The sequence below is a fragment of the Herpailurus yagouaroundi genome, unplaced genomic scaffold (genome assembly GCF_014898765.1).
Source record: "Herpailurus yagouaroundi ecotype Mexico unplaced genomic scaffold, PumYag 184, whole genome shotgun sequence".
NCBI lineage: Eukaryota > Metazoa > Chordata > Mammalia > Carnivora > Felidae > Herpailurus > Herpailurus yagouaroundi.
The window spans coordinates 10,598,445-10,623,813 of NW_024412415.1; the positions used below are offsets into that span (position 1 = coordinate 10,598,445).

At 39.3% G+C, this 25,369-nt stretch overlaps 2 protein-coding genes across 10 annotated transcripts in view; both read right to left on the reverse strand.

Moving 5' to 3' along the window:
• FRMD5 (FERM domain containing 5) overlaps positions 1-25,369 on the reverse strand; it is a 323,173-nt gene that overhangs the window by 136,660 nt on the left and 161,144 nt on the right. The window lies entirely within an intron of this gene.
• LOC121041617 (SIN3-HDAC complex-associated factor-like) lies at positions 2,092-3,854 on the reverse strand. Its single transcript, XM_040492542.1, has one exon. It carries the CDS (start codon positions 3,737-3,739, stop codon positions 3,074-3,076), a length of 666 nt encoding a protein of 221 aa, XP_040348476.1. The 5' UTR covers positions 3,740-3,854; the 3' UTR covers positions 2,092-3,073.

Below are 25,369 nucleotides of genomic sequence, written 5' to 3' on the forward strand. Positions count from 1 at the left end.
GGTATGTTATTTTCTTTTGTATCCATCATTGTGAGAGCATTCTCATTTACCAACACTAGATGTCAGGCATTTTAACTTTTGCCAACACTGTCTGAAATGGTATCTCATTGTTTTAACTTGTATTTCCCTAATTATTACAGGTTGAGTATCACTACGTGTATTTTTGCTTATTCCAGGTTTCCCCTTCAGTAAACTTCCTGTTCATGTCTTTTGCTCATTTTTTAAATTAGGGAATTGGTTTTTTCCTTACTGATTGTATTCCAACTCTCAATCCTTTGCTAGTTACATGTATTGTAAATATCTTTTTAAAGTCTATTATTTGTCTTTTAACTTTGTTTATAGTGAACTATAATCATCTGAAAATGGAAATGATTTAACATTTACCTCATATGATTAAAAAATAAACCTAAAAGCTCCTCATCAAGTGTCAGCCAGAGATTAAATATTCGGTAAAAGTGAATCTCCACCATTCTCCCTCAACTCACAACCTTAAGAAGTTGTTAACGGAGTAACAGATATTCAATAGTAATTTCAGCCTCAATTTCCTCATTTGTAGACATGGGATAATAATAAACTCAGTTATTGTGAGGTATAAAGTGTTTAGCAGAGACTGGCAAACAGAAAGATCTCACCATATGGTAGCTGTTTTCACCATCATCATTATTAGGAGAGATACACAACATATACAACACACTATAATAGAGAGCAAAATACCATAAACAGCATAAAAACTCTCTTTGAATTCAGTGCTATCAGAATACAGAGATGAGAGTGATGACATCTAGCTGGGGGCCATGGGAGGGTGAGGGAGGCTTCATGGAGAAAATGGTGTTTAAATGGGTCTTGGAGGAACACAGAAATGAAAGACATTCTAACAAAACATATAGAGGAACAGAGATGATACATACACAAATCTCCAGTTTGCCAAGGTATGGGGACAACTGAATAAGTCAGACTCAGGAAGTGGGCATTCATTTTTTTAGGTTATCAGAGTAGTCTATGCCCTAAAAGGTAACTCATGACCTAATTAATATTCTGAGTATAAATATGAAATGTTGGCTTTGGAATAAAATTTGGTACATAGGATCAGTGGATGAATTACCCAGAGAAAGGTATGTTAAGAGAACAGGGATAATGTATGTGAGTGGAATAGAGAAAGCAAATAGATATAGATGCCAAATGAGTGACACACGAGGGCCTACTACTCTGGAGAGCCAGGGCTGTTGGCTGCTCACTTACTGCCTCTCTGGGGAGAAGCAAGCTCTGATTTTCTTTTTTAAACAGGATCAGTTCTAAAGTCTGACCTAGAAATAGTACAGCCTTTACTCGTTGACTTTGCTTATATAGGCCCAGGCAATCATTGTCAGCCTAACTTTGTTGTCTGAATAAAACAAATTTCACTCAGCACGTTTTGTCTTGAACAAAATGTGCTCCACTTAACTGTCTACTTTTTATCTACTTATATTTTAAAACAGTATTTGGCTATATTAGCATATACTAGCATATCTATTACTGTATTCTTCATATTCTATCTATGAATAGATTTTTCTTTCCAAATTTATAGAAAAAGATCAATTACTTTAAAAATGATTAGGTGTTCTCTTTTGTGTATAATTTACTCACGACAGAACTGACTTACAAATCTGTTATCAGATCCAGCTATAAATTTTGTCCAGCACACACACACAAAATTTTTCATCACTACCAAGTATCTGGTTAGGACTGTTACTTTTTTTACTTAGAAAACCCCAGGTTTGAACATAATGAAATGCTTTCTCTCAGACAGAAAATGGCGGGCAGTTCTGTATACAAAACCAGAAAAGGCAGCAGGGGCATTTCCCTGGCACAGCAGCAAGGAAATTCTAGTCACTTCGATCCAGTGGAAACTTAAGCATTTCTAAAGGGGGAAAAAAAAGCTACTATATTTTTCTTACTCTTTATTTTTTTTTTTCTTTTAGAATTTTACTTTAATATAGAGTGGAAAAAAAACAAAACAAAAAAAACCCCCAAACCCTAATAGGTTAAAACCAGTCAAACAACCACTCTACACAGACAAAACCTTCACAAAGGTCAACTGAAGTAATCCAGAGCTAAAACTGAATTGCGCAGATTTTCAATGAAGTCACCAGTCATGTAACACAAACAAAAGTCAATTATTTACACACTAAGCAAGCCCTCTAAGAAATGTGCCCCAAGAAGCATTAACCTTTGTTTTTTTGTGTGTGCCATCCTGAAGACTTGTACATTTTTAAAGATAATTTAACATTTTTAATAGAATGTGATCTCTACCATGAGGTAATGCTTTGGTTCTCTTCATTTAGGATTGCTCATCCTAAAACTTGACATTTCCCCAGAGGAGCTTTGATTCTGCTTTAGAAGTTTCAATATAGATTAAAATCTTTATCAAAAATGAATATGGAGGGAGGTGACAGAGGATGCAACATATACACTCAAGTTACCTCTCTGTATGTTTAGAAACTACTCCTTCAAGGCATTTGCACCAGAGAGCTTAGTCTGTCCTGATTAATATTCAGTAGTACAGGTTTGAATCATCAGAACCTTGGCAAGACCTTAAATTATTAACAACTACCTCTTGGGGCAAGTCCACGTTACTGAGTTATGACAAATTTATTATCATGAAGGAAAACAAGTATAGCCAGCCATCTTAAAAATGCCCCAACCACTGCTTCTCAATATAGAAAGACTAAAACTACATACATTTATCATACAACAAATCCCATCTCTGTCCCCTGAAACTCCCCTAGATTCATTCATTAGAAGGGGATTAAAAAAAAAAAAAAGACTTAAAGAGCACTTTACAGCAGCATTCAGCTTTCCTATGAAATACTCAGCATCTTAAATATTATGTACACTTTTTTTCTTTTAGTAAGCTAGACACTGGCTTCAGAGTTTGTGGAACTGGAGGAGAAATAACAACCCATTCAAAACTATTCTAGAAAGTGTCTTTTGGCAGAATAGCAGGTATCCAAGTTAAAAATAGGAGGGTTTTGTTGCTTTGTTTTCTTTCCAAAATTTAAATCGTTTTTTTGTTCCCCTTCTACCTAAACCTCAGTCACCACTCCTGAGTGGAGATGGGCAGAGGCTCTGGCCCCTGCTCCTCCGGCTTCTCAGCAGCCGCTTTCTTATTGCTGCAGCAAGGTTTGAATAGATGTGTGTCAATGAGAACTTCTCCAAAACGGCCTTTATAGATAATCCCACAACATATTTTCTGTCTTTTCCAGTACGTGAGATCTAAAAAGGAAAAAACTGGCGTTCTGTTAGAGCCAGAAGCCATCTCTGTATCTGAGCCATCATCTGACTGGTTACTATAACAAGGAGACTGAGCTGGGGAGGCACTTGAGGTGGTACTGTGAGCATCAGAATTGTGACGTTTGAATTCCTTCTGTAGTTTACTGATCTGGTTGCTTTTTATCCTGTTTCCAGATAAAGTTTTCACTTTCTTTGGTTTCAATGTTGTCTTCAGACTGGGTCCTGCCCTTGCATCTACCACATGATTCCAGTTTTTTTGTGATCCTGCTGGCAATTTCTTCCATCTTTTCACAAGCAGGACACAGGCATTACACATGTCTCCTGAACGAGTCTCATGCAACCCAAAACAGCTCTGGAAGTCCTTTTCATAGCGTTTACTGTCAGTGAATCGAGAACTGGAGGACTTAGCTCTGCAAATACAGCAGCCCTCTATACTTCGGTACATCTTTGGCTTGTGAAAACCAAACATCTTTTCTTCTGGGCAATAGTCTTCCAAAATCAGCCGTTCCACGCACAATAACGTTCCCGAGGTCTGGAGTGCACGCCAAGCCAGCCCCCCCCTCCCCCCTTCTAATCGCTCCCTCCTCCTCAACTGCCTTCTATTTTTCTTACTTTTTAAACAAATGTATCTGCTGGTGGTGATTACCATGTGTTGCACAGACATAGCTAAAATGATCACTGTGGGACCAACAGTTCTTTCCTCATTGTCTACCAGCTCTTTTATGTGTCTCTGGCATAAGTAAATAAGCAACAAGTGCATTCACAACTAAATAAGTTTTACATCCTTTCAAATTCCCAAAATACAACAGAATGAAAAAATAGCAAGAATCCTTGGTGTTTGTTGGAATCTGAGCTAAATTACTTGCATCCAAACAATTAAGGACAGGAGGGATTCTATGGTTGGCACAAAATGTGGACCATGACTCTGGGATCACAACCCAGAACTTATCTACCTGAATGATGTTAGTGCCTCCTCTAGATTATACCTCTATAACAATACCATAACCTCAAAATGATACTATCTTTTAATAAACACTTTCTAATTTTCACCTGGATGTGCTGTCATATGCTATAGCATATGCCACCATTTACTTATACAATGAGGATTCCTTCTTCCTTTCAGAGCAAAAACAATACACCAAAATAAAACAAATGTGATAATAAAAACCAAAAAGCACAGTTTATTTTCTGTATGAAGTTCCTCTCTTTATGTAACATGGTGATATTTTGTAAAGAATTAAGATGCTTTATGCTTTTGCCTTTCTGAATGAGTAACCTTCACCCAATCTGGCTCAAGGCATTCATCTGCTTGGGGACAGATTATGATTTATTAGAGAAAGAAAATAGAAATAAAGAAGGAAGTGACATTTGGCTTTTGATATACAAAAGATTATGGAGTTTATATTTCATCTTTGCTGCAGTAACAGCTACCCCCAAATCCCAGTGATTTATAGCAACAAAATTTTATTTCTCACTTGCATCGCTACATTTGGCTGCAGATCAGTGTCAGCTTTACTGCTGTTCCATGCATCTTCTCATCCTGTGACCCAGGCTTACAAAAGAGGCCCCTATTTTGGTCATGCCATTCTCATGGCAGAAGGAATAGGGCCACAGGGCTGGTAGAAACCTACATTGACTCCCAAAGGTTCTGTTCAGATGTAGCCTCTATCACATCCACGCAAATGCCACTGGCTGAAGTCTGTCATATCTAAGACCCATATCAAGAGGCCAAGAATGTGTACTACTTGCATTAGAGGTGTTGCAAGTGATATGGCAACAGGAAGGGAGAATGAACGTCTGCATACAGCAATATAATCTACAATGTGCGGGAAGACAGGGGCCTTGCAAGCCAAGTTGTCTTAAGAGAGGACTGTCCAAAATCCTTTACTTCTCCCTTTGCTTTATCAACCACCAAGCCTACACAAAAGAGAATGCAGAGAAGATACTCCACCCAACTATTCAGCCACACTAGGTGTATGGAAGGAGGAGGATATACCGTCAAAAGAAAGCCCAGTCCTTCCAGACTCTGGGAGATGGGAAGAAGGGCAGCAAAGCAGCCCTGACTTCCTGAAATCAGTGTGTTCAGTAAGTGAGGATGAAAGCAACAGCTGAATGCCTGCTCTTTCTTGATGTCTATTTGGGATTCTGGGACAAGATCAACTCCAAGGTGGCCTCCACCACAACATGGGACAGAGACACAGTGACTCAGTGTTGCAGAAGGACTGGCAGAGACGATCCTGAGTTTTATGTCTCCTGAGCTCTCACAGTTCCCTTAAGGCATGAACACTAAGCGATTACAAGAGGGTGAAGTGGACAGCAGATGCAGCACAGACTCAAGGGTGTGCAACCTGTGGAAGCCAAGGAGAAGCCCAGTCAGCCAGAGTGCTACTGGGTTCTGATCAAGCAACCTGCAGCCAGAGACTTCAGCTCTAAATGCCAGCAGAGCAAGCAGCACTTGTGTGGACGAGGACTGCTGCCCCCAAGACCCTAAGACAGATAGGTCCATCACTTATGACACTGTTGCAAAGCAGTGTTTGAATTACTGCATCAGTTTAAACTTCAGACCAGGCTGGATATTCAGGTAATTTGTCTCCCCTGCTAATCAGTGCGTAGGAGCTCCAGGGAAAGGTTATTAAGATACTGGAGAGATAAAGAAGCTATATTTTCTCTGAGGAAGGCTCAAAGGATAGAACCACTTCTATTTTGTTCATCATTATATCTGCAGCTCTAACACAGTGCCTGATATAAGTATTCAATAAATATTCACTGAATGGAGGAATGAGAGGCCATAAGTGAGAGGAAACTGATAAACTGGTAAGGCTGTGATAGACATACCAGGCAGACATACCAGGAAGATGAGGCCAGTTTCTTTTTGGCAGCAAGAAAACAGAGTCCCCACTTCACAACTAAAACAAGCCATCATGAAACGGCTCCTGTCACTATATTTAACTCACATTTGGATCTGTGCTCTCTTTGGATAATATTGCTGCATTCTCCTGCCTCAAGGAAAATACACGAATAGATGTACAGGATTTCAGTCACAGCAGAAAAAGCAGCAACTGTTATGGAACCAGAACAAATGGGTGATGTCTGAACCAATAAACTAACTTTAGCATTTAGTGGCAACTTGGTCTTACCTGCCCCTGGACAACTTCAGTGTTGGAGCTTCCGAACCTGTAGAAATTACAGTGGCTAGGGTTCAAAAACAGAACATCACAGGGAATAACAGAGAAAACATGGTGAATAAAATACAAGGTTATGTAGAATTGAGGTGGAGCCATGTGTTGACTGAAACACTAAATTTCACAATAAACTGTGCTCTCAATACACTAGCTGTAGGTCAGAATCCTCTGTGAAGCTTTAAAATAGAACAGATGCCTGGATATTCTGCTCAGGTGAGGCCTGAGCTATACTTATTTAAGTTAACTTATTTTGAGATAGAGACAGTGCAAGTCAGGGAGGGGCAGAGAGAGACAGAGACAGAGAGACAGAGAGACAGAGACAGAGAATCCCAAGCAGGTTCCACACTGTCAGCTCAGAGCCCAACATGGGGCTCGAACTCAGGCAATTGTGAGATCATGATCTGAGCCAAAATCAAGAGTCAGAAGCTTAACTGCTGAGTCACCCAGGTGCCCCAACAGTAATTTTTAAAAGCTCCATAGGTAACTCTGGTACAGAGCCAGAGCATTCTGCAAGGGAGAACACCTGAAGAACATAATCAGGCAATGCTGAGTGAATTAATGAACGAAAAGGCTCCTGGGGATTATACATTTTTCAAGAGCATGGACTATGTCTTATTTATTTTTGTACCCTAGCCTCCAATGTTTCTTGTAAAGAATGAATAATTGGATGAATGAGTCATGAATACTCTACCTTGCTAGCCTCATCTCTCAGGAAGACTTGAACTTGGGAAATAAACAAGTTGACAGCTGAAGTTTATTTAAGTGTGCACCTCCTTAACAGAATGCTGGCATAATTTTAGACTAAATGAGAATAAACATATGTGATCATTATAACATAAATTTTTAAAAATATTAATGAAATTAACTTTTGTTGAACTGGGATACCAGGGGAGGGTGCAGAGGAAATTGGTGCTATAATAAGATTTACACGGTGAAATCCTACATCCAGAGATGGGGTATGAGGAAGAGCAGAATAACCTCATTCTGCCCTCTACTATTTGTGTATGTTTATATTTACTTCTCCTTGAACAGCAGAAAATACCTAGTGTTACTGATATGATTAATAATATAATTCAGCACTACTTTGTGGGAATGTTGAACATGTTAATGACTCCAAAGCTCTGGGCAAATGTAGGAAACATGGATTGGCTTAGTGAAATTTCTAGCTCCCTGTAAACTTCATTCTCAAGCTTTGTGGAAGCAAAACCTTATGCTGGGAAAAGACAAGCATGTTTCACTTTCTAAATCTTCCTAGTTAAATGCTATCATCACAGGCAACTCTGCCTGTTAAGCAAAGCTCAGTGAGACCTCAGATCTCCAGTCTGTTCCCCAAAAAGAGAAGCTGAAGGAGGAAAAGGAGGAAAGGCTGGCATGGTCTGATTATGTGGAGAGTTCAAGCCAAATTCTGCAGTCTTCTGCCACACTGACACTTGAGATTGCAGGGAAGTGAGGTGGGGGGCAGCGCCGGGCAAGGGATACTGAAAAAAGAAGGTGAAGTCTCATACAGGCAGGAGAGAGAAGAATGGCCTGGAAGTAAATGGGAAGAAGGAATCTATTCTCTGTTAAAATGGTAAAAGGTCACCAAAGCCTTCTTTCCACGAGTTTTCCGAAAGGGGCCGGTAAAAAAAAAATAAATAATAGAAGAAGGAAAAGCCCTGAAGCACGCAGGAGGGTTGTTAGTTTGACTGAGTGTCCTAATCAGAAGTGTTGGCAGAGAGATCAGACACCTGCATGCTCAACAACTCTCGTGAGGAGTGCTCTGGGCTCACGCCTGCCTGCCTGTGCGGACGGGTGCTGCGTACTTAGCTACCTGCCCAGTTGACATGAGCAATTACCCCAGGCAGGGTAAATGAAGGTTGTCTTCCACCTCCTTGAAATAAGCAAGAATATAATGTTCCATCCAGGGGCTCTCTTCCATAGGGGAAAAAAAAGCTGTGGATACTCCAGCTATTCATCATTTCTCTATGAAACTATAAAAACAAAATAAATAATATTAATGTTGTTTTGTTCTGTTTTGTGTACTCCAGTATTTGGTGGCTATTTCTATGGTATTCTCCACTCACCCTACACCTTCATGGACTTAACTTTAAGATTACCAGAATGTTACAGATAGGGGCACTTGGGTGGCTCAGTCGGTTAAGCATCCAACTTCGGCTCAGGTCACGATCTCACGGCTTGTGAGTTTGAGCCCTGCGTTGGACTCTGTGCTGACAGCTCAGAGCCTGGAGCCTCTCCAGAGTCTGTGTCTTTCTCTCTCTCTCTCTCTCTGCCCCTCCCCTGCTCACACTCTGTCTCTCAAAAATAAATAAACATTTAAAAAATTTAAAAAAAAAAGAATGTTACAAATATTAGAGAAACTAAAGACATGAACAGCTTTTGTTTTTCTCAAATCATTACTCTATTCCAGCTCTACAGATTATATGGCCAGAAGCAGACTATATACTGACCAGGTCCCTTGGAAGCTTTTTAAATATTCCAGCAGGCCAGAAAATGGAACATGAATGCTTTTCGAAGTGATGATAAAAGACAAACTCTCTTTTTTTTTTTAAGTTTATTTATTTTGGGGGAGAGAGCGAGCGAGCGAGCATGCACACACAAGCAGGGGAGGGGCGGAGAATCCCAAGCAGACTCGGCACCACCAATGCAGAGCCCAATGTGGGGCTTGAACTCATCAACTGTGACATCATGACCTGAGCTGAGATCAAAATGCTCAACTGACTGACCATCTGGGTCTCCCAAAGATAAATTCTCTTTTAAGAGGAGTCTCAATAAATATCACAAACTATAGTTTTTATACCAGCCTCTTTCTTGACATGGCCTGAGAGAGATCTGTCCTTAATATTTTCTTTTTTTATGCTTATTTATTTTGAGAGAGAGAGGGGAGAGAGAAAGCAGGAGAGGGAGAGAGGCAGAGAGACATAAGGGGACAGAGAATCCCAAGTGGGTTCTGCTTGATCTCACAAACCACAAGATTATGACCTGAGCTGAAATCAAGAGTCAGACACTTAATCGACCGAGCCACCCAGGTGTCCCTACCCTTAATATTTCATATACAGTATTAAAATTTGCATTCATAGATTCATTTGAGGCTTTCATTTATCTCATTACTTCCCTTTGCTTTGTAAGAATTTTCTCTCAAAAAAGTAAACAATTAGACTGATGAGATGATTTTAGTTCTGAGTTAATTCCAAAAATGTAAAGAGGAAAGGCACTCGTATAGGATTAGAATGTAATGGTCAAAATCATAAGGCACTGAAGTCACAGTCCTCGAGTTCAAATTCTGGCTCTGACACTAACTGGGTAACTTTGGGCAAGCTATTTGATCTCTCTAAGCTGAGCTTCCTCTATAAAATGAGGGAGAATAGTTGCTCCTTAAAGCATTATGGAAATTAAGATCATTCATGTTTGGAGTTTACAAGTGTCTGATATCCATTAAGTGTTTAATAAATGGTGATTAAGATTCATTCTTACCTATTTGGTCGGAAATAAACATTTTCCCACGCAATGCTTACATCACGCAGGAAAAAATATTAGCCCACAAACACGGCATATCTAATCCTGGTGGTCAGAAAGATTCCAGACTCTGCGTGGTCATACAGGGTTCTGGAATTTAGCCAGGCTGCAGCACTGAAACTGTTATACTTGCTTCCTTGACAATAGTCTGGGCATGAATAAGATTCCAATTTTGATAAGCAAAAGTCAATATAAAGTGTCTAATTGAATCTGGTCTACTTGAAAAGTAGTGATGTAATTTTACCATGATCTTAAAAAGTCACCGATCATGTAGGGGTGACTACTATTCATTTAATCCTCCTTTTCCAGCAAGGTAATTTATTTGTTCCGGCCTTCTGGTTAGAATTATATGACTAGTTACTTACAGGCTTTGTTACCCTGACAAATAGTGTCAGTGTGTTTTTCTTGAAGGCTCACTTAGCCTACACTTGAGTTCACATACTTCTCAAGACTGGTAAACTGAGCTATACTCCTCTCATTTGCCACCTGCATTAGCACCTGTTTCTGCATCAGTTTGAATTGAAACAGGGATAACAGAGAGAAAGCAATATTCCTTTTCATACTCCTTTGGGCATTCATCGGCTTATCTGCCTATGTATCTCAGGAAAGTATTTCTCCCTTACTTAGCGTTGTTTGGGCCAAGAAGACATAGGGCTTTACCTTGTTCCCTGTCCCTCCACCTCTGCCCCACCCCCCAGTAACTTTAGCTACTTTCAGATTGAGCTCTTTCTTTAGGCCAGTGTGAAACTTGGGAGCTGAGAGAGAAAAGGAGATTGGAGAAGTCCTAGTCCAATACTGATGAATTCTGTATCAGGCTCAGCCTAGCTCTAACCACTGATCTTAATTAATTTCCAACTGGTTGCTTATAAAATATACTAGGAGTCTATTGCCCCTGTACCCAAATTAGAGAACTGTATCTCCATCTCATCCCTTTGTGCATCTGTCCCCTCTTCAGGCCCTGAAGCTGACTTCCTGAAACAATGAATGTTGTTCTACTCCTAGAGTCCATATTTTTGTTGGCTTATCAAATATTGTTAATTCTTGTGAGAGTCCCCTTTTGTCAAATTCCGTATTTGCCAATGACCCTGTCCTACATCTAGAAATGCTGGATTCCTCTCAACATGCACAACAGATTCCAGACTTCAATCCATGCTCCAAAACAGCCTGCAACCGTGCTGTCACAGTTGACTCTTCCTCAGGCCGAGTTACAAGTCCTCTGCCCCATTCCCAGAGGACATTGCATAAACCTGTGGTTTTAAATTTTTTGTCTTGCTATGTCATGCTAACAAAAGGCCATAGATAGACAAGATAGACACTCTTAAGGAATCTACATTCACTAAGCAATGAAATCAACCTTGGAACAGGCTGCATACCACTCAGGCTTGGTCTGAGTTCAAATTCTGAACACTCATACATCGGCAACATTATCCTAAGTGCTACTCTAATGGTATAAAGAAGCAACCCCTCAGACTTTGCATGTGCCTGACTGGCCGTGAGCCAGGCATACAGTATCCTGGCTGACTGCAACTTTGGCGTTTGCAAGAATGTCTTTTGCCAATTCTTCTGGCATTTGTTTGAAGGTGTCAAAATGTGTTTTACCTCCTAAAGAATACTTTATTTCTTGTCCAAAGAATGTCTGTGGATTATCATCTGCCTACTAGTGTTGTTAGTCTACTAAAGAAGAGAATTTGGAGACACTTTGGGATCCGCACTGTCAGTGATGTGCAATTCGGCGGATGCTTCTCTTGTCAGAGGTTGGTATGAGTGCGTTTTTCTTTGAACTGACTGCCAAGTGAACAACGTTGATCCTATTTTTTTTAAATCTCTATTTTCTGTTTGTGTATCATAAAACCTGAGAAGCCTGTGCTATTCCCAGGCATCTCAAAAAGGTGATGTTGGTAAGGTACTTTTTATTCATCAGCTGAGAGGCTTTTATTCTGTCCTAACGCCAACTAAATAGAATGACTCAAAAATGTCACATGCATGTTCCTGACAGATCTCCCCCACGTAAACTCCCTCTAAAGGCGAGGCTTGGATGAACTAAATGAGAAATGTATGTTGACCTAAGAGAAGCCTCTGGCCAGGGAAACTGTGTCACATGTCACAAAAATTAAAGCAACAGCTCCTAATACAGTATTGCCTGTAACGTGTAGTCAGAAAGCACTTGTCAACAGGATCAGAACAACACCAGACATGCCTTAGTCCAAACTGCTGTTTGTTTCAGGGATAACAACACCTGAACCAGTGTCAGAGGCAGAGGGGTCCCTTCTTCTGACAAAGAATGAACTTGTCCCAAGTTCTTTCGATCTCATTTTTTCTTTCTGTCTCCTCTAGAATGAAGTTCTATTAATCAGTCGCCTTTTCCCCATCACTCATACACCCCTCTCAACATTCTCCTACCTTTACATTTAAAAACAAACTGTTTGGGGGCACCTGGATGGCTCAGTCGGCTGAGCGTCTGGCTTCGGCTCAGGTCATGATCTCACAGTTTGTGAGTTCGAGCCCCGCGTCGGGCTCTGTGCTGACAGCTCGGAGCCTGGAGCCTGTTTCGGATTCTGTGTCTCTCTCTCTCTCTCTGCTCCTCCCCTGCTCATGCTCTGTCTCTGTCTCTCAAAATAAACAAATAAACATTTTTAAAAAATTAAAAAAAATAAAAAAATAAATAAAAATAAAAATAAAAATAAAAACAAACTGTTTGTATTCTGGATCCCTTCTATCTAATTATTCTGTCCCTGTCTTTGAAGACCGTGGAGAGCAGTGGTTGAGCATGGGTCCTTACAGCTGGACTGCCTGGCCTCAAATCCTCATACCAGGTGGCAGTGCATCTGTGTCGTTACTTACCCTCTCTGTACCACACTTTCCTAATCAATAAAGTGAGGATGATCATTGCACTTTAAAGTGATCACTGTACCTCATCATAGTTATTAAAAGGACTAAACAAAATAATACATTTCAAGCACTCAGAAAAAAAGCAAACTGATTTTTACATATTCTTGTACCTGGTAGTTTTGTAGATTCTCTTGGATTTTGCTAGGAGAAAAGAAAACGTCCTAATGACATTACTTTTGTTCCTCTCTAAACCTGATACCTTTTTGTTATTTGTCTGCTTGTTTTGTTTTATGCATGGGCTTCCGCTACAGTTGGTGAGTACAAGTGGTGCTGGGCAGCATCTTATCTTCTTCCTGACTCTTCCATTCTCTTGTCTGTTATTATTTTTAAGTTTATTTATTTACTTTGAGACAGAGAGAGAGAGAGAGAGAGAGAGAGAGAGAGAGAGAGAGAGCGAGCGCACGCATGCATGGAAGGGGCGGTGGGGGGTGGGGAGAGAATCCCAAGCAGGCTCCACACTGCCATCATGGAGCCCAGTGCGGGGCTTGAACCCACGAACTGCGAGATCATGACCTGAAATGAAATCCAGAGTTGGATGCAGAACCCACTAATCCATGCAGGTGGCCCTCTCTCGTTTATTTTAATGAGGACCTCTGCTCCACTCTGTCACTGCAAGGTTCTGTGAGAGGCCATTAATGACTTCCTTGTTATTAAATTCAATAGGCACATTTCAGTCATCATTTTCCCATTCAGGCACTATCCAACTGTAACAACTACAGCTTTTTATTATTTTTAACTCTTGCTCTCTTTCCTTCCCAAGAACACATGCTCTGTATTCATCTCCTACATCTCTGGATGTTCTGTCTCAGACTTCCTTGATGACTACACTTCCTCTGACTGCCCCCTAAATAAAACTGCAACATATAACTCACACTAAAACTCAGATTTAGAAAGAAAAAATAAAATCCCTTTATTTTGTTTAGAACTAATCTAACTTGACTCCCAACCCTACAATAACTGGGTGGTGGGAAAAAATAGCTGAACATCCAATCCAATTTAAAGTGTCGTATTACCCAAATATTTACCAAACCCTGTTAGGTAAAGTTCAACCTCTCTTGGATCAGTGAGACAGTCAGATGTGTCCATGAAGGCTTTTGTCCTCCTCTAAGATGATGACAAGTGGCATTGCTGAATAATTAGCAAATTCTATCATTTTTCCTAGATACATTTCAATTCAGTCTTAGATTTTCGGATATGGCATTTATGGCAAGGACTCATTTTCCTGTCATGCTGTCTTTTGTAACACAAGAGAAATGGCTAATAAGCTATGACAGATTCACTTCCCCCTCTGGTCTATCTTGTTTTCTGACTACACTTTAATGATTCATACCAAAAGGCTGCTCAATCCACATCAACCACAGTTAAAATAATTTGAAGTGGCAAAAGGAGAATAGGAAAGTGGGATAAGAAGTTGACTATGCCTATGTATTTATCTGTATATATGTTCATATGCCCTTTGTGTTCAACATGGAAGACCAGATTATTTGTTAAGAAATATCAGTGACAATAAAATGAGTAATAAAGACTATTACTGTACAGACAGTAATATGGAAGGAGGAGAAACAAGATGAACATGGGAATTGTCAGAAAGGGCATTCAGAATATAAGAAAAGGGCAGAAGGAGAAGAGTGGAAAGGGGAAATGAGTTATTTGTTACCCACTCTCTTTGATGTGCGTTACAATGCTGTTGTATCCTGAATATGAGAATAGCTGGCTTTAACATCAGGTCAATGCACTATCTCACTATGGGAAAGTACAGTCATTCCTTAGCTCATGATTAGGGCTTGAACAAGATCTGTTGCCATTTGTCACTCTGTCACTGAGAGTTCAGTGGAATTATTCTATTTCTTCTTACTTACAACAGTGTAGTCTCCTAGCTGCTATCATCATTCATAGCACTGTAATGTTATATTAGGCTATTCTTCTGAGCTCAGATTTGCAGTAATCTTGATGATTTTAGAAACATTCAATACCTAGCATAACACCTTGCACAGAGTAGGCACTCAATAAATAATTCCTGAATGAACAAATGGATATGAATAGAATTCTCCTTTCATGATGAGGGGAAGGAGGTATCTTATTCTTCCCTTCTTAAATGTTCCCCCAAAGGAAAAGATTTTAGTATTTTTAATTTAGCTCTTAATAGACACCAAGTAGGAGAGAAGTCAAAGACGATTAAAAGGGGAGAAAATAATAAATAGATACAATGTGCTAGTTCATTACATTAAGAATGGAAATAGACAAATCACATTATCTAGCAAAATTTAAAAAAAATTTTTTTTTCAACGTTTATTTATTTTTGGGACAGAGAGAGACAGAGCATGAATGGGGGAGGGGCAGAGAGAGAGGGAGACACAGAATCGGAAACAGGCTCCAGGCTCTGAGCCATCAGCCCAGAGCCTGACGCGGGGCTCGAACTCCCGGACCGCGAGATCGTGACCTGGCTGAAGTCGGACGCTTAACCGACTGCGCCACCCAGGCGCCCCTCTAGCAAAATAATTTTTGAAGACAATGAGTTTTACTGCTCCAAGGACATTCCCATATAGTATCCAGTTCACCTACTTCTTTAAAATTAATGCAACATCTAATAACCAAAGCCAGCTCAAGGCAAACAGAAAAGTACAATGGACCACACACAAAAGTACTGACTCAAGAGGCTAATATTAATTTAACTTTACAATTTTCCTTCCTAGCAGATTTTCTGGTGTTTGCTGGCTTAGGCTGACACAGATTCTGTTGGCCCTGGAATTGAAATACAATGTTGGTATAATTACTTTTCTAAGAATAGCAATGGTCACTACAAGTTTTCTAAGCACTTCCTAACCTTTTCCCATTTTTTAGTGTTTTCAAATTCTTGGAAACAACACAACGTATAAATTTAACACATATGGAACTTGTTTTAAGGTTAGCCAATTTCAATTTCCCTTAATCTAAAATATCAAGAACTAGAGCATCCACGTACCCTGAGAAAAGATGATCCCGTAACATTTCCACACCCATACCAGCTGGAACCATTCTTATAAAGACATACATTCAAATTTTGCTGTAGGGGTCTAGCATGCCAGAACCATCTTTACTGTGAGGACAACAGCTTCATTGAAATATACTTCACACATTATAAAAGTCACGTTTTAAAGTGTACAAATCAGTGATGCAACTATCACCAGAATCTAATTTTAGAACATGTTTTCCCTCCCCTTAAAAGAAACCCTATATCCGCGCCGGGGTGGCTGAGTCAGTTAAGTGTCAGATTCTTGATTTCGGCTCAGGATATGATCTCATGGTCCACAGATTCGAGCCCTGTGTCAGGCTCTGCGCTGACAGTGGAGCCTGCTGCAGATTCTCTATCCCCCATTCCCCCTTCCGCCCCCCTGCCACTCTTTGACCCTGCCCTACTTGCACTCTCTCTCAAAAATAAACATTTTTGGGGGCGCCTGGGTGGCGCAGTCGGTTAAGCGTCCGACTTCAGCCAGGTCACGATCTCACGGTCTGTGAGTTCGAGCCCCGCGTCAGGCTCTGGGCTGATGGCTCAGAGCCTGGAGCCTGTTTCCGATTCTGTGTCTCCTTCTCACTCTGCCCCTCCTCCGTTCATGCTCTGTCTCTCTCTGCCCCCCCAAAAAATAAATAAACGTTGAAAAAAAAATAAACATTTTTTAAAAAGGCACACTGGAGATTTATAATGTAAGCGAGGGAACTAGAGAATCCTAGACATCATTCTTTGGTCTCTCTCTCTTTTTCTTTGGAACAATATATCTTATTACAGCTGTTCCTTTACATTTCTTACATCTTACGGTGCTGTATCTCTAGTTCAGCTTTCCTTGTTTCTCTATACACAAGCTCCCCAACTACAGAACTTTTATCTCCTCAGTACCAACTAACTACAGAGACCTGGTGCAAAGTATCTGCTGATTTCACTTTCCATTTTACTGATGGGAATTTGGTCAAAATTGAATCAAATGTCCACTATAAGCAACTGTGGCACAGAGAGTGCAGTCCCATGTATGAACAGCTTTCACGGACCCTTCCTCATGAGATCTTTGTTTTGGGGAATGTAGATGTCAGGAAGACAGTCGTTGTGAAGTTGGGGGCTACATCAAAGATTGTCTTCTACAGAGAATAAAAGCTTTTTCTCTTTGAGAAAAGTAAAAAGACTTAACATTAAACTTAACGTTAAAAAAAAAAAAACCTATATCCATTGACAACTAATTCCCATTCCTCCCAACTGCTACCTGCCATCACCAACAGCCCTGGGCAACCATTAATCTACTTCCTACTTCTATGGATGTGCCTATTTTAGACATTTTATATAAATGGAATTATACAATATGTGGCCTTTTGGGTCTGGCTTCTTTCACTTAGCATTTTGTAAGGTTCATTCATGTTATAGTATAAATCAATATTTTCTTTTTATTGCCAAATAATATTCTATTATATGGGTATGCTACATTTTACTCATCCATTTCTCAGTTGACAGGCACTTGGGTTCTTTCTACCTTTAAGCTATTATGAATAATGCTGCCATGAACATTTGGGAACAAGTTTTTGTGTGAACGTGTGTTTTTCATTTCTTTTGGGTATATACTTAGGAGTGGTATTGCTGGGTCATATGGTAACTCTATATATATTTAACATTTCGAGGAATTGCCAGACTATCTTCCAAAGTGGTTGCATCATTCTATATTCCCACCAAGTTTCTCTCCACATTCCCACCAAGATTTGTATTGTCATCATTATTATTATTAGTGTCATTCTGGTGGGTGTAAAGTGGTATCTCATTGTGGTTTTGATTTTAATTTCCCTAACAACGAATGATGTTGACACATTTTGATATATTTGTTGGTCTTTTATGTATATTATTTAGAGAACTATCTAGTCAAAATCCTTTGCCCATTTTTTTACTGGGTTGTGTTTTTATTATTGAGTTCTAAGCATTCTTTATATATTGTGAATACAAATCCCTTGTCAATTATATGATTTGCAAATATTTCATCACATTATGTGGATGGTCTTTTCGCTTTCTTGATGGTATCATTCGCAGCATAAAATTTTCTCATTTTAATGAACTCTAATGTATCTATTTTTTGTCAGTTGTTGTTTGGGTGCCATATTAATACTACTTTTTACTATAGCTGTATCCCTAGAAATTTATTGCTAAGACACTTTGTAGCTCTTGGGGGAAAGGAAGCACACATCATTGCTACTGCATGTAGATTAAAAACTTGGGTCATTAAAAAAGATTTTTTTTTTTTTTTGAGAGAGAGAGTGCACACATGTGCACAAGCAGGGAAGGTGCAGAGGGAGAGGGTGGGAGAGAATCTTAAGCAGGCTCCACGCTCAGTGAGGAGCCTGATAAAGGGCTTGATTCTCATGACTGTGAGATCATGATCTGAACTGAAATCAAGAGTCGCAAGTTTAACCAATTGAGCCACCCACATGCTCCAAAAATTAGGGTCATTTAAAAAAACCAAATTACAATAATTCAACTGACAGGGAAACCCTCCAAAAAAATGGCTGAGATGTGTTATACGCTACCTCTTAGTAATTCACAGAAATGTGGGAGAAAACTCCTCTGACTGAAATCCATAGATAATATGCAATATTTATTTTAGATATAGTTTTAACCTCCTTCACCAGACCCCTGACCAGAGTTGCTAAGAAATAGATAACTTGTTTGACTTTTGCTTCTTCTCCCTGAATCTGTAGCACCATCTGATTGAAATTTCCACAAGCCTTAAGATGCCCAAAGAAGAAAGGCAAACAAAAGTACACGTAGCCTGAATAAATTTTAAGCTAGACAGTGGGCTCCAAAAAAAAAAAAAAAAGAGTATTTTTAATGAATAAAGGACTTACTTTGCTCCTCCATTCCATAGTCTAGCCATTGGAAAGTCACTGTGAAAGCCTTTGTAAAGAATATATTTATAAATAATGTATTCGTTGACATGCAGAAATGGAAAATGACAGAATCAAATTAACTAATTTATCAACTAAAGAATCAGCTGGGAAAAAGAAGACATAGACATTAATTTCTTACCACACTGTAAGAAGCAATAGGTAGGACTAGAGTGTCTTCCCTGCCTCCCACTTACATCCTTCAGTCCTTCAACAACTGTAATTTAATACCTACTATGTGCTAGAAGGATGTATATTAATAATACATAACCCCTTAGAGGAGTCTCCAAATATTTATGACAAAATCAACCTTCATGGGACTTACTTCACGGGGCTTTCCCAGAGTCCTCCATTTTGGAGGAATCTCTTCCATTACTCATTTTGGACTGTACTTTATCAACATCTCTACTGGAAAGTTATAACCCTCTATGGTATAATTATTTATAAATGCATCTTGCCCCCAGAATTAAACTATAAACTCCTTGTGGACAGGATCTGTGTACGAATCACCTACGTGACCACCATATCACCCTGTACATGAACACACAATAAATTTTAGTAGAGTGAATGGAGTTTTTTTTTGTTTTTTTGTTTTTATTTTTGTTTTTTTTTTTTTGAGACAGAGAGAAGGCAAGAATCTTAACCAGGCTCAACACTCAGTGCAGAGCCCAATGCAGTGCTCAATCTCATGACCATGAGATCATGACCTGAGCCTAAATCAAGAGTCAGACATCTAACTGACTGACCCACCCAGGTGTCCCAAGTGAATGGAGTTTTTAAAAAATTAAATTTAGAAACACCAGTAGAAGATTAATATAAAACCATGTCTTTCACAAAAAAAATTACATCCATAAATTGTTAATGCAGAAGCTTATGACCTTAGTCTGGAATACCAGCTATTCTAGTTTCCATATAAATGATTTCTTTTCATCTTCAGCAGTATGCCAAAAAGGGGGTGGCTACATTTTTAGAATATTTCAACTCAAGAGAAAGAAACTCAAAACACTTAACACACAAAAAAAATTATGGGTAAGTTATACTTGGGGGGTATCTGATGACTAAAACATATTTTTCTTTTTTTTTCCCTTGAATTTAGAAACTTTCCTCAAATCTACCCCAAATGAGCAGTAGATAAATCCAGAAAGCAAACAATTAGATCCAAAATTATTTCACTGACTCTGAAATTCCAGAGTCTTCTTTAACTCTTCCCTATCTTTCATCCCCTGATTAGCCTATATATTCAGCCATCTTTTAAAAAAATTTCAGGGGCGCCTGGGTGGCGCAGTCGGTTAAGCGTCCGACTTCAGCCAGGTCACGATCTCGCGGTCCGTGAGTTTGAGCCCCGCATCAGGCTCTGGGCTGATGGCTCAGAGCCTGGAGCCTGTTTCCGATTCTGTGTCTCCCTCTCTCTCTGCCCCTCGCCCGTTCATGCTCTGTGTCTCTCTGTCCCAAAAATAAATAAACGTTGAAAAAAAAATTAAAAAAAAAATTTCAATAATTTTTTTAAGAACTTTAGAACCATTTTAGAGAAACATAAATTTGCAAAGATACTACACATATCCCACACCCAGTTTCTTTTCCTATTATTAACATCTTACATTAGTATGACACATTTGTCATAATAAATGAACCAATACTGATGTATTTTTAAGGAAAATTCATATTTTATTCATTTTCCTTAGTTTTATCCTAATGTCCATTTTCTGTTCCAGGATCTCATCCAAGATATCACTTTACATTTTGTAATCATGGCTCCCTTGGCTGTGACTTTTTTTAAGATTTTCCTTGTTTTTTTAATGATCTTGACAGTTTTGAGGAATATTGGTCAAGTACTTTGTAGAATGTCTCTTAGTTGAGATTTGTCTGAAGTCTTTCCCATGATTATGCTGGTATGGTGGGTTTTTTGGGAGGAAGAAGATTCTTACCATATCATATCAAGAGTGCATATTATAAACATTACTTGTCACTATTGATATTAATCTTTATCACCTGGCAAAGATGCTGTTTGTCAGATTTCTCCACTGTAAAGTTACTCTCTCCCCCATGCTTTCCATGCTGCAGCGTTTAGTCACTATGTAGAGCATATACTTATGGAGTGGCAATTTATGTTCCACTTCCTTGAGGACAAGTAACCACATAAATTATTTGGAATTCTTTTCCATGAGAGATTCGTCTTTTTATCCCCACCTATTTGTTATAGATTTTTCTATTCTCTCCCATTTATTATTTAATCATTTCTTTATATCAGGATAGACTCAGGTATGTTTACTTTATACTTTTGGTTATTACACAATATTTTATTTTGTTTCAATTGTTCCAGCTGTGACCATTGGGAACTCATTTGTTTGGCTCTTGTGTCCCTAACATAACCCACCATTGTGTTTCTTTTAAATGTTTCCTTACTTTCTGGCACTACAAGATACCCCAGGCTCATAATGTTTATCTCCTGCCCCAGTACTAGAATAAGGTATTTCTCCAAAGACCTTTAGTTCCTTTTACTGGAGAAAGATTTTAGGGTCCAAAAGCTCTGTGATAGATATACTTGTTACTACCTGACAGCCACTTCTTTTTACACATTTTTCTCCACTTACATTATTAAAATGTTATACAAGCCACCCTGAGATAGAGCCTAGGAATAACACTAGAGACCAGACCTTTCACTCTGATCTTTGGGAAGCCCTACTCTTATGGATCAGTTTCTATCTCAAAAAAAAGAAGGCATTGTCACTATTTCTTACATATGATGAAGAATTATATTTCATTCAATACTTATCTAGTAGTATACTTGTCTCCTATAGAATCATAGAATGTTAGAAAGGGCCTTAGAGATATCAAATCCATTTGTTCACTCATTCACGAATATGTATTGAAGAACTACTATGAATTCAGTATGATCCTGACAACGAGCATATAACAGTAGCCAAAACGAAACAGTCCCTGATGTCATGGAGCTTATGGTCTGGTGACAAAATGATGAATACTTATTTTAAAATATCACACAAATAATTATAACAAAGCAACTGTGCTAAATGCATAAAAGGTAAATAAGAGGAGAGAGTACTGTGAGGACACTAGATCTGCTGTGGATTAGGGTTCAGGGAAGGTTTCCCTAAAGAAGTTAAGAACAGGTGGAGTAGGAGGTAACTAGAGGGAGCAGGAAGACAATTCCAAACAAAGGGAAAGCATGTGCAAAGGTCTGTGGCAGGAGGGACTGTAGTACAGTAAAAAAGCTCAGAGAGCTGAGGGAAACAGGCAAAAGGTGAGCACGGATAGGAAGCCAAGACTAGACTACAAGTCCTTGTCAGCCATCATAAGGTTTTGGTCTTATTTAAAACAATTTTTTTAACGTTTATTCATTTTTCAGAGAGAGAGAGAGAGAGATAGAGACAGAGCATGAGTGGGGAAGGGGCAGAGAGAGAGAGGGAGACATAGAATCAGAAGCAGACTCCAGGCCCTGAGCGGTCAGCTCAGAGCCTGACGCGGGGCTCAAACTCACTGACCGCAAGATCATGACCTGAGCCAAAGTTGGACACGTAACAGACTGAACCACCCAGGTGACCCAGTTTTGGTCGTATTAGAGAGGAAACCGAAGTTCCTGACATAAAAAACTCATTAAGGGTTTTTTTCCCCCCATTAAGGTTTTAAGTAAGGTGGGGTGGGTAGTGACATGTTGAGATTTGTGTTTTGCAAAGATCATTGTGGTCGCTATATGGAGAATGGATTATGGGTGGGCAAGAAGCTCTAGTGTGAGGTGACCAGTCAGGAGGCTACTGGAGCAGGACAAGAGATGATGCTGAAGAACTTGGACAAAAGGGGAGCTATGGAGATGGAGAGAAGTGAGCAGATTTGAGAACTATGTAGGAAGCAGAATTGAGAGGAATCTGTGACATTCTGGGTTTGGGGCAAGCAAAAGGGCAATTTAAGGGCAAGACCTTGGTTTCTGGTTTTGCACAAAGAGATGGAGGGTGAATAGTGATATCATTCATTGGGGAGGGAAAGAAAACAGTGGAAGAGGACAGGTTTGACAGGCAACACCGTGAGTTCAGTTTTAGATTTATTGAACTTGAGCTATTTCTGAGACATACAAATGGAGAGGCCAAAAAGATCACTGGATTTAAAAATCTGGAGCTCAGGGTTAGTGATATAAATCTGATATAGTTTTACAGGTGGTAAGTGAAGCTAAGAGCACAGATAAAATAGGAAATAATACAGAATGGGAAGAGAAGGGGCACTGGGCAAGGCAATTACCCACAAAATGAAATTAATAATAATTCCTATCTTACAGAATTGTAGTCAGGATTAAATGTCATCATGTATATGAAAGCAAATGGCAAACTGTAAGCACCAACTCTGTTATTTATTACTATTAAAATTGTGCATTAAAAATGCTTCTGTGGGATATGCGTATGGTTATTTACCTTCAGGTGTTCAACCACTTAATAATGTGCATACCATTATTCACTACTTGAAAAACACAGAATCTCTGGCAGTTAGTGTAAAAGACTAAGAGCTATTAATGATATGAAACACAATATTGCTTTAATGTTATCTCATTTTCCTAATTATTGGTCCACAGGTGGAAAATGAAGCATTGAGGGAAGAAGGAACTAAGGGATAGGAGCAGCCCACATCCTAGCCTATCTCCTATTACCTTCCCTGCAATTGTCCGCTCTCCAAAGCCATTTGGAAACAACTTGTGCATTATAGAAACTGCTTCTTGAATAAATGATAAAACATCTAATAATAAATCTAAGAAAAATTACTTAACGGATTATGACCATCAACAAATGCTCTTTTCTTAGGGCTGTCCTCTAGAAAATATAATTAACTTCTTTATGTAGAAGTGCATATATTTGTAACAATTGGATTCTATCTATATTTTACTCAGATGCAAATCAGATCCTATCTTTAGGATAAAATCGCAACCTATCAGTTTTCATAAAGGTAATCCCAGAATCACAAAGATGAAAGGTACAAAAGTATGTGCTTCCAGAAGAGCTGAGTTGTGCCCTAAATTTACAGCTTTTGAACTGCCCAAAGGCACCTGCCCATGGAGTCTGAAATTCAGCCTGCACTCTGTCACAATGCCTTGTGACTAGGAGCAGGGCTAGGATAGGTTGGATAAAGGCAGGAGGGTGGACCATTTTGTTTTGTTTGGCTCCAACTTGGTGCCTTTGGCACCCTACAGGTTATAGTAGCATTGCAGAAGGATCATATGCACAGGCAATTGTTTGCACTCCAGACAAACATTGGAGTCTTTTTTAAGATCCATTTTGGGTTTAGATAGCAACCTTGAAAGGAAATTTATGACAAAAACAATCGTTAAAATGCTTTTATTAAACTATTACACTATTCCCAGCTACTAAGATGGTTTGATTTTCTTGTTAAAGCCCTTTAAGTGACACCGCATTGTCAAATGTGGTCATTACACACACTCTAAGTTTTAATACCCAAGGTGTTTTGAAACATTAAAAATAAAAACTCAAGTACCTTTAATTTTATCCAAATATTGCAGAGAAAAGAAAGCCACCATACAGTAACAACAGCTATGTAGATGTTGTATGAAACATTCTTATAGAAGATGTTGTGTCTTGTGGTACAAAGTAGGTGTGGTGGGGCGCCTGGGTGGCGCAGTTGGTTAAGCGTCCGACTTCAGCCAGGTCACGATCTCGCGGTCTGTGAGTTCGAGCCCCGCGTCAGGCTCTGGGCTGATGGCTCAGAGCCTGGAGCCTGTTTCCGATTCTGTGTCTCCCTCTCTCTCTGCCCCTTCCCCGTTCATGCTCTGTCTCTCTCTGTCCCAAAAATAAATAAACGTTGAAAAAAAAAAAAAAACAAAGTAGGTGTGGAAAAACCATCTAGAAACCAAGACCTCAGTTCAAATCCTGGATCTGATTTTAACTATTGTTTGGCCTTAACTCACTTAACCTCTTTCAGCCTCCGCTATCTTCACTTGTAAGACATGGATTGAACTCAATTATTTCCAAAGCCTCTTCCAGCTTGACAATTTAGAACTCTACAAATGCCCTTGTTACAAATCTCCTCTTCTTTGTGTGATCTTCTTCATTTTCTATTCCATGGTTATTATTTAACCACTATTTTGGCCTCCTTATCTGAGTATGATAAGCATTTGTCCCCACACTGAAATAACCTCTTCTATTTATTCATGAATTAACTTAATTCATTAAGATCCTCTCTCATCTTTAGACATTTACAAATTACCTTTCTTTCTTTTTTCTCTGTTCTTTTCTTCCTCCTTTCCTCTCCTGTTTGCTTATTTTTTTATTTAAAAAAAAAAACTTTTTTTTTAACCTTTATTTTTTTGACTCAGAGAGAGACAGAGCATGAATGGGGAAAGGTCAGAGAGAGGGAAACACAGAATCCAAAACAGGCTCCAGGCTCTGAGCTGTCCGCACAGAGCCTGACGCAGGGCACGAACTCACAGACCGTGAGATCATGACCTGAGCCAAAGTCGGACGCTCAACCAACTGAGCCACCCAGGCGCCCCTCATGTTTGCTTATTTTTGAGAGAGAAAGAGTGTTGAGTGGGAGAGGGGCGGAGAGAGAGAGAGAGAGAGAGAGAGAGAGAGAAGGAAACACAGAATCTGAAACAGGCTCCAGGCTCTGAG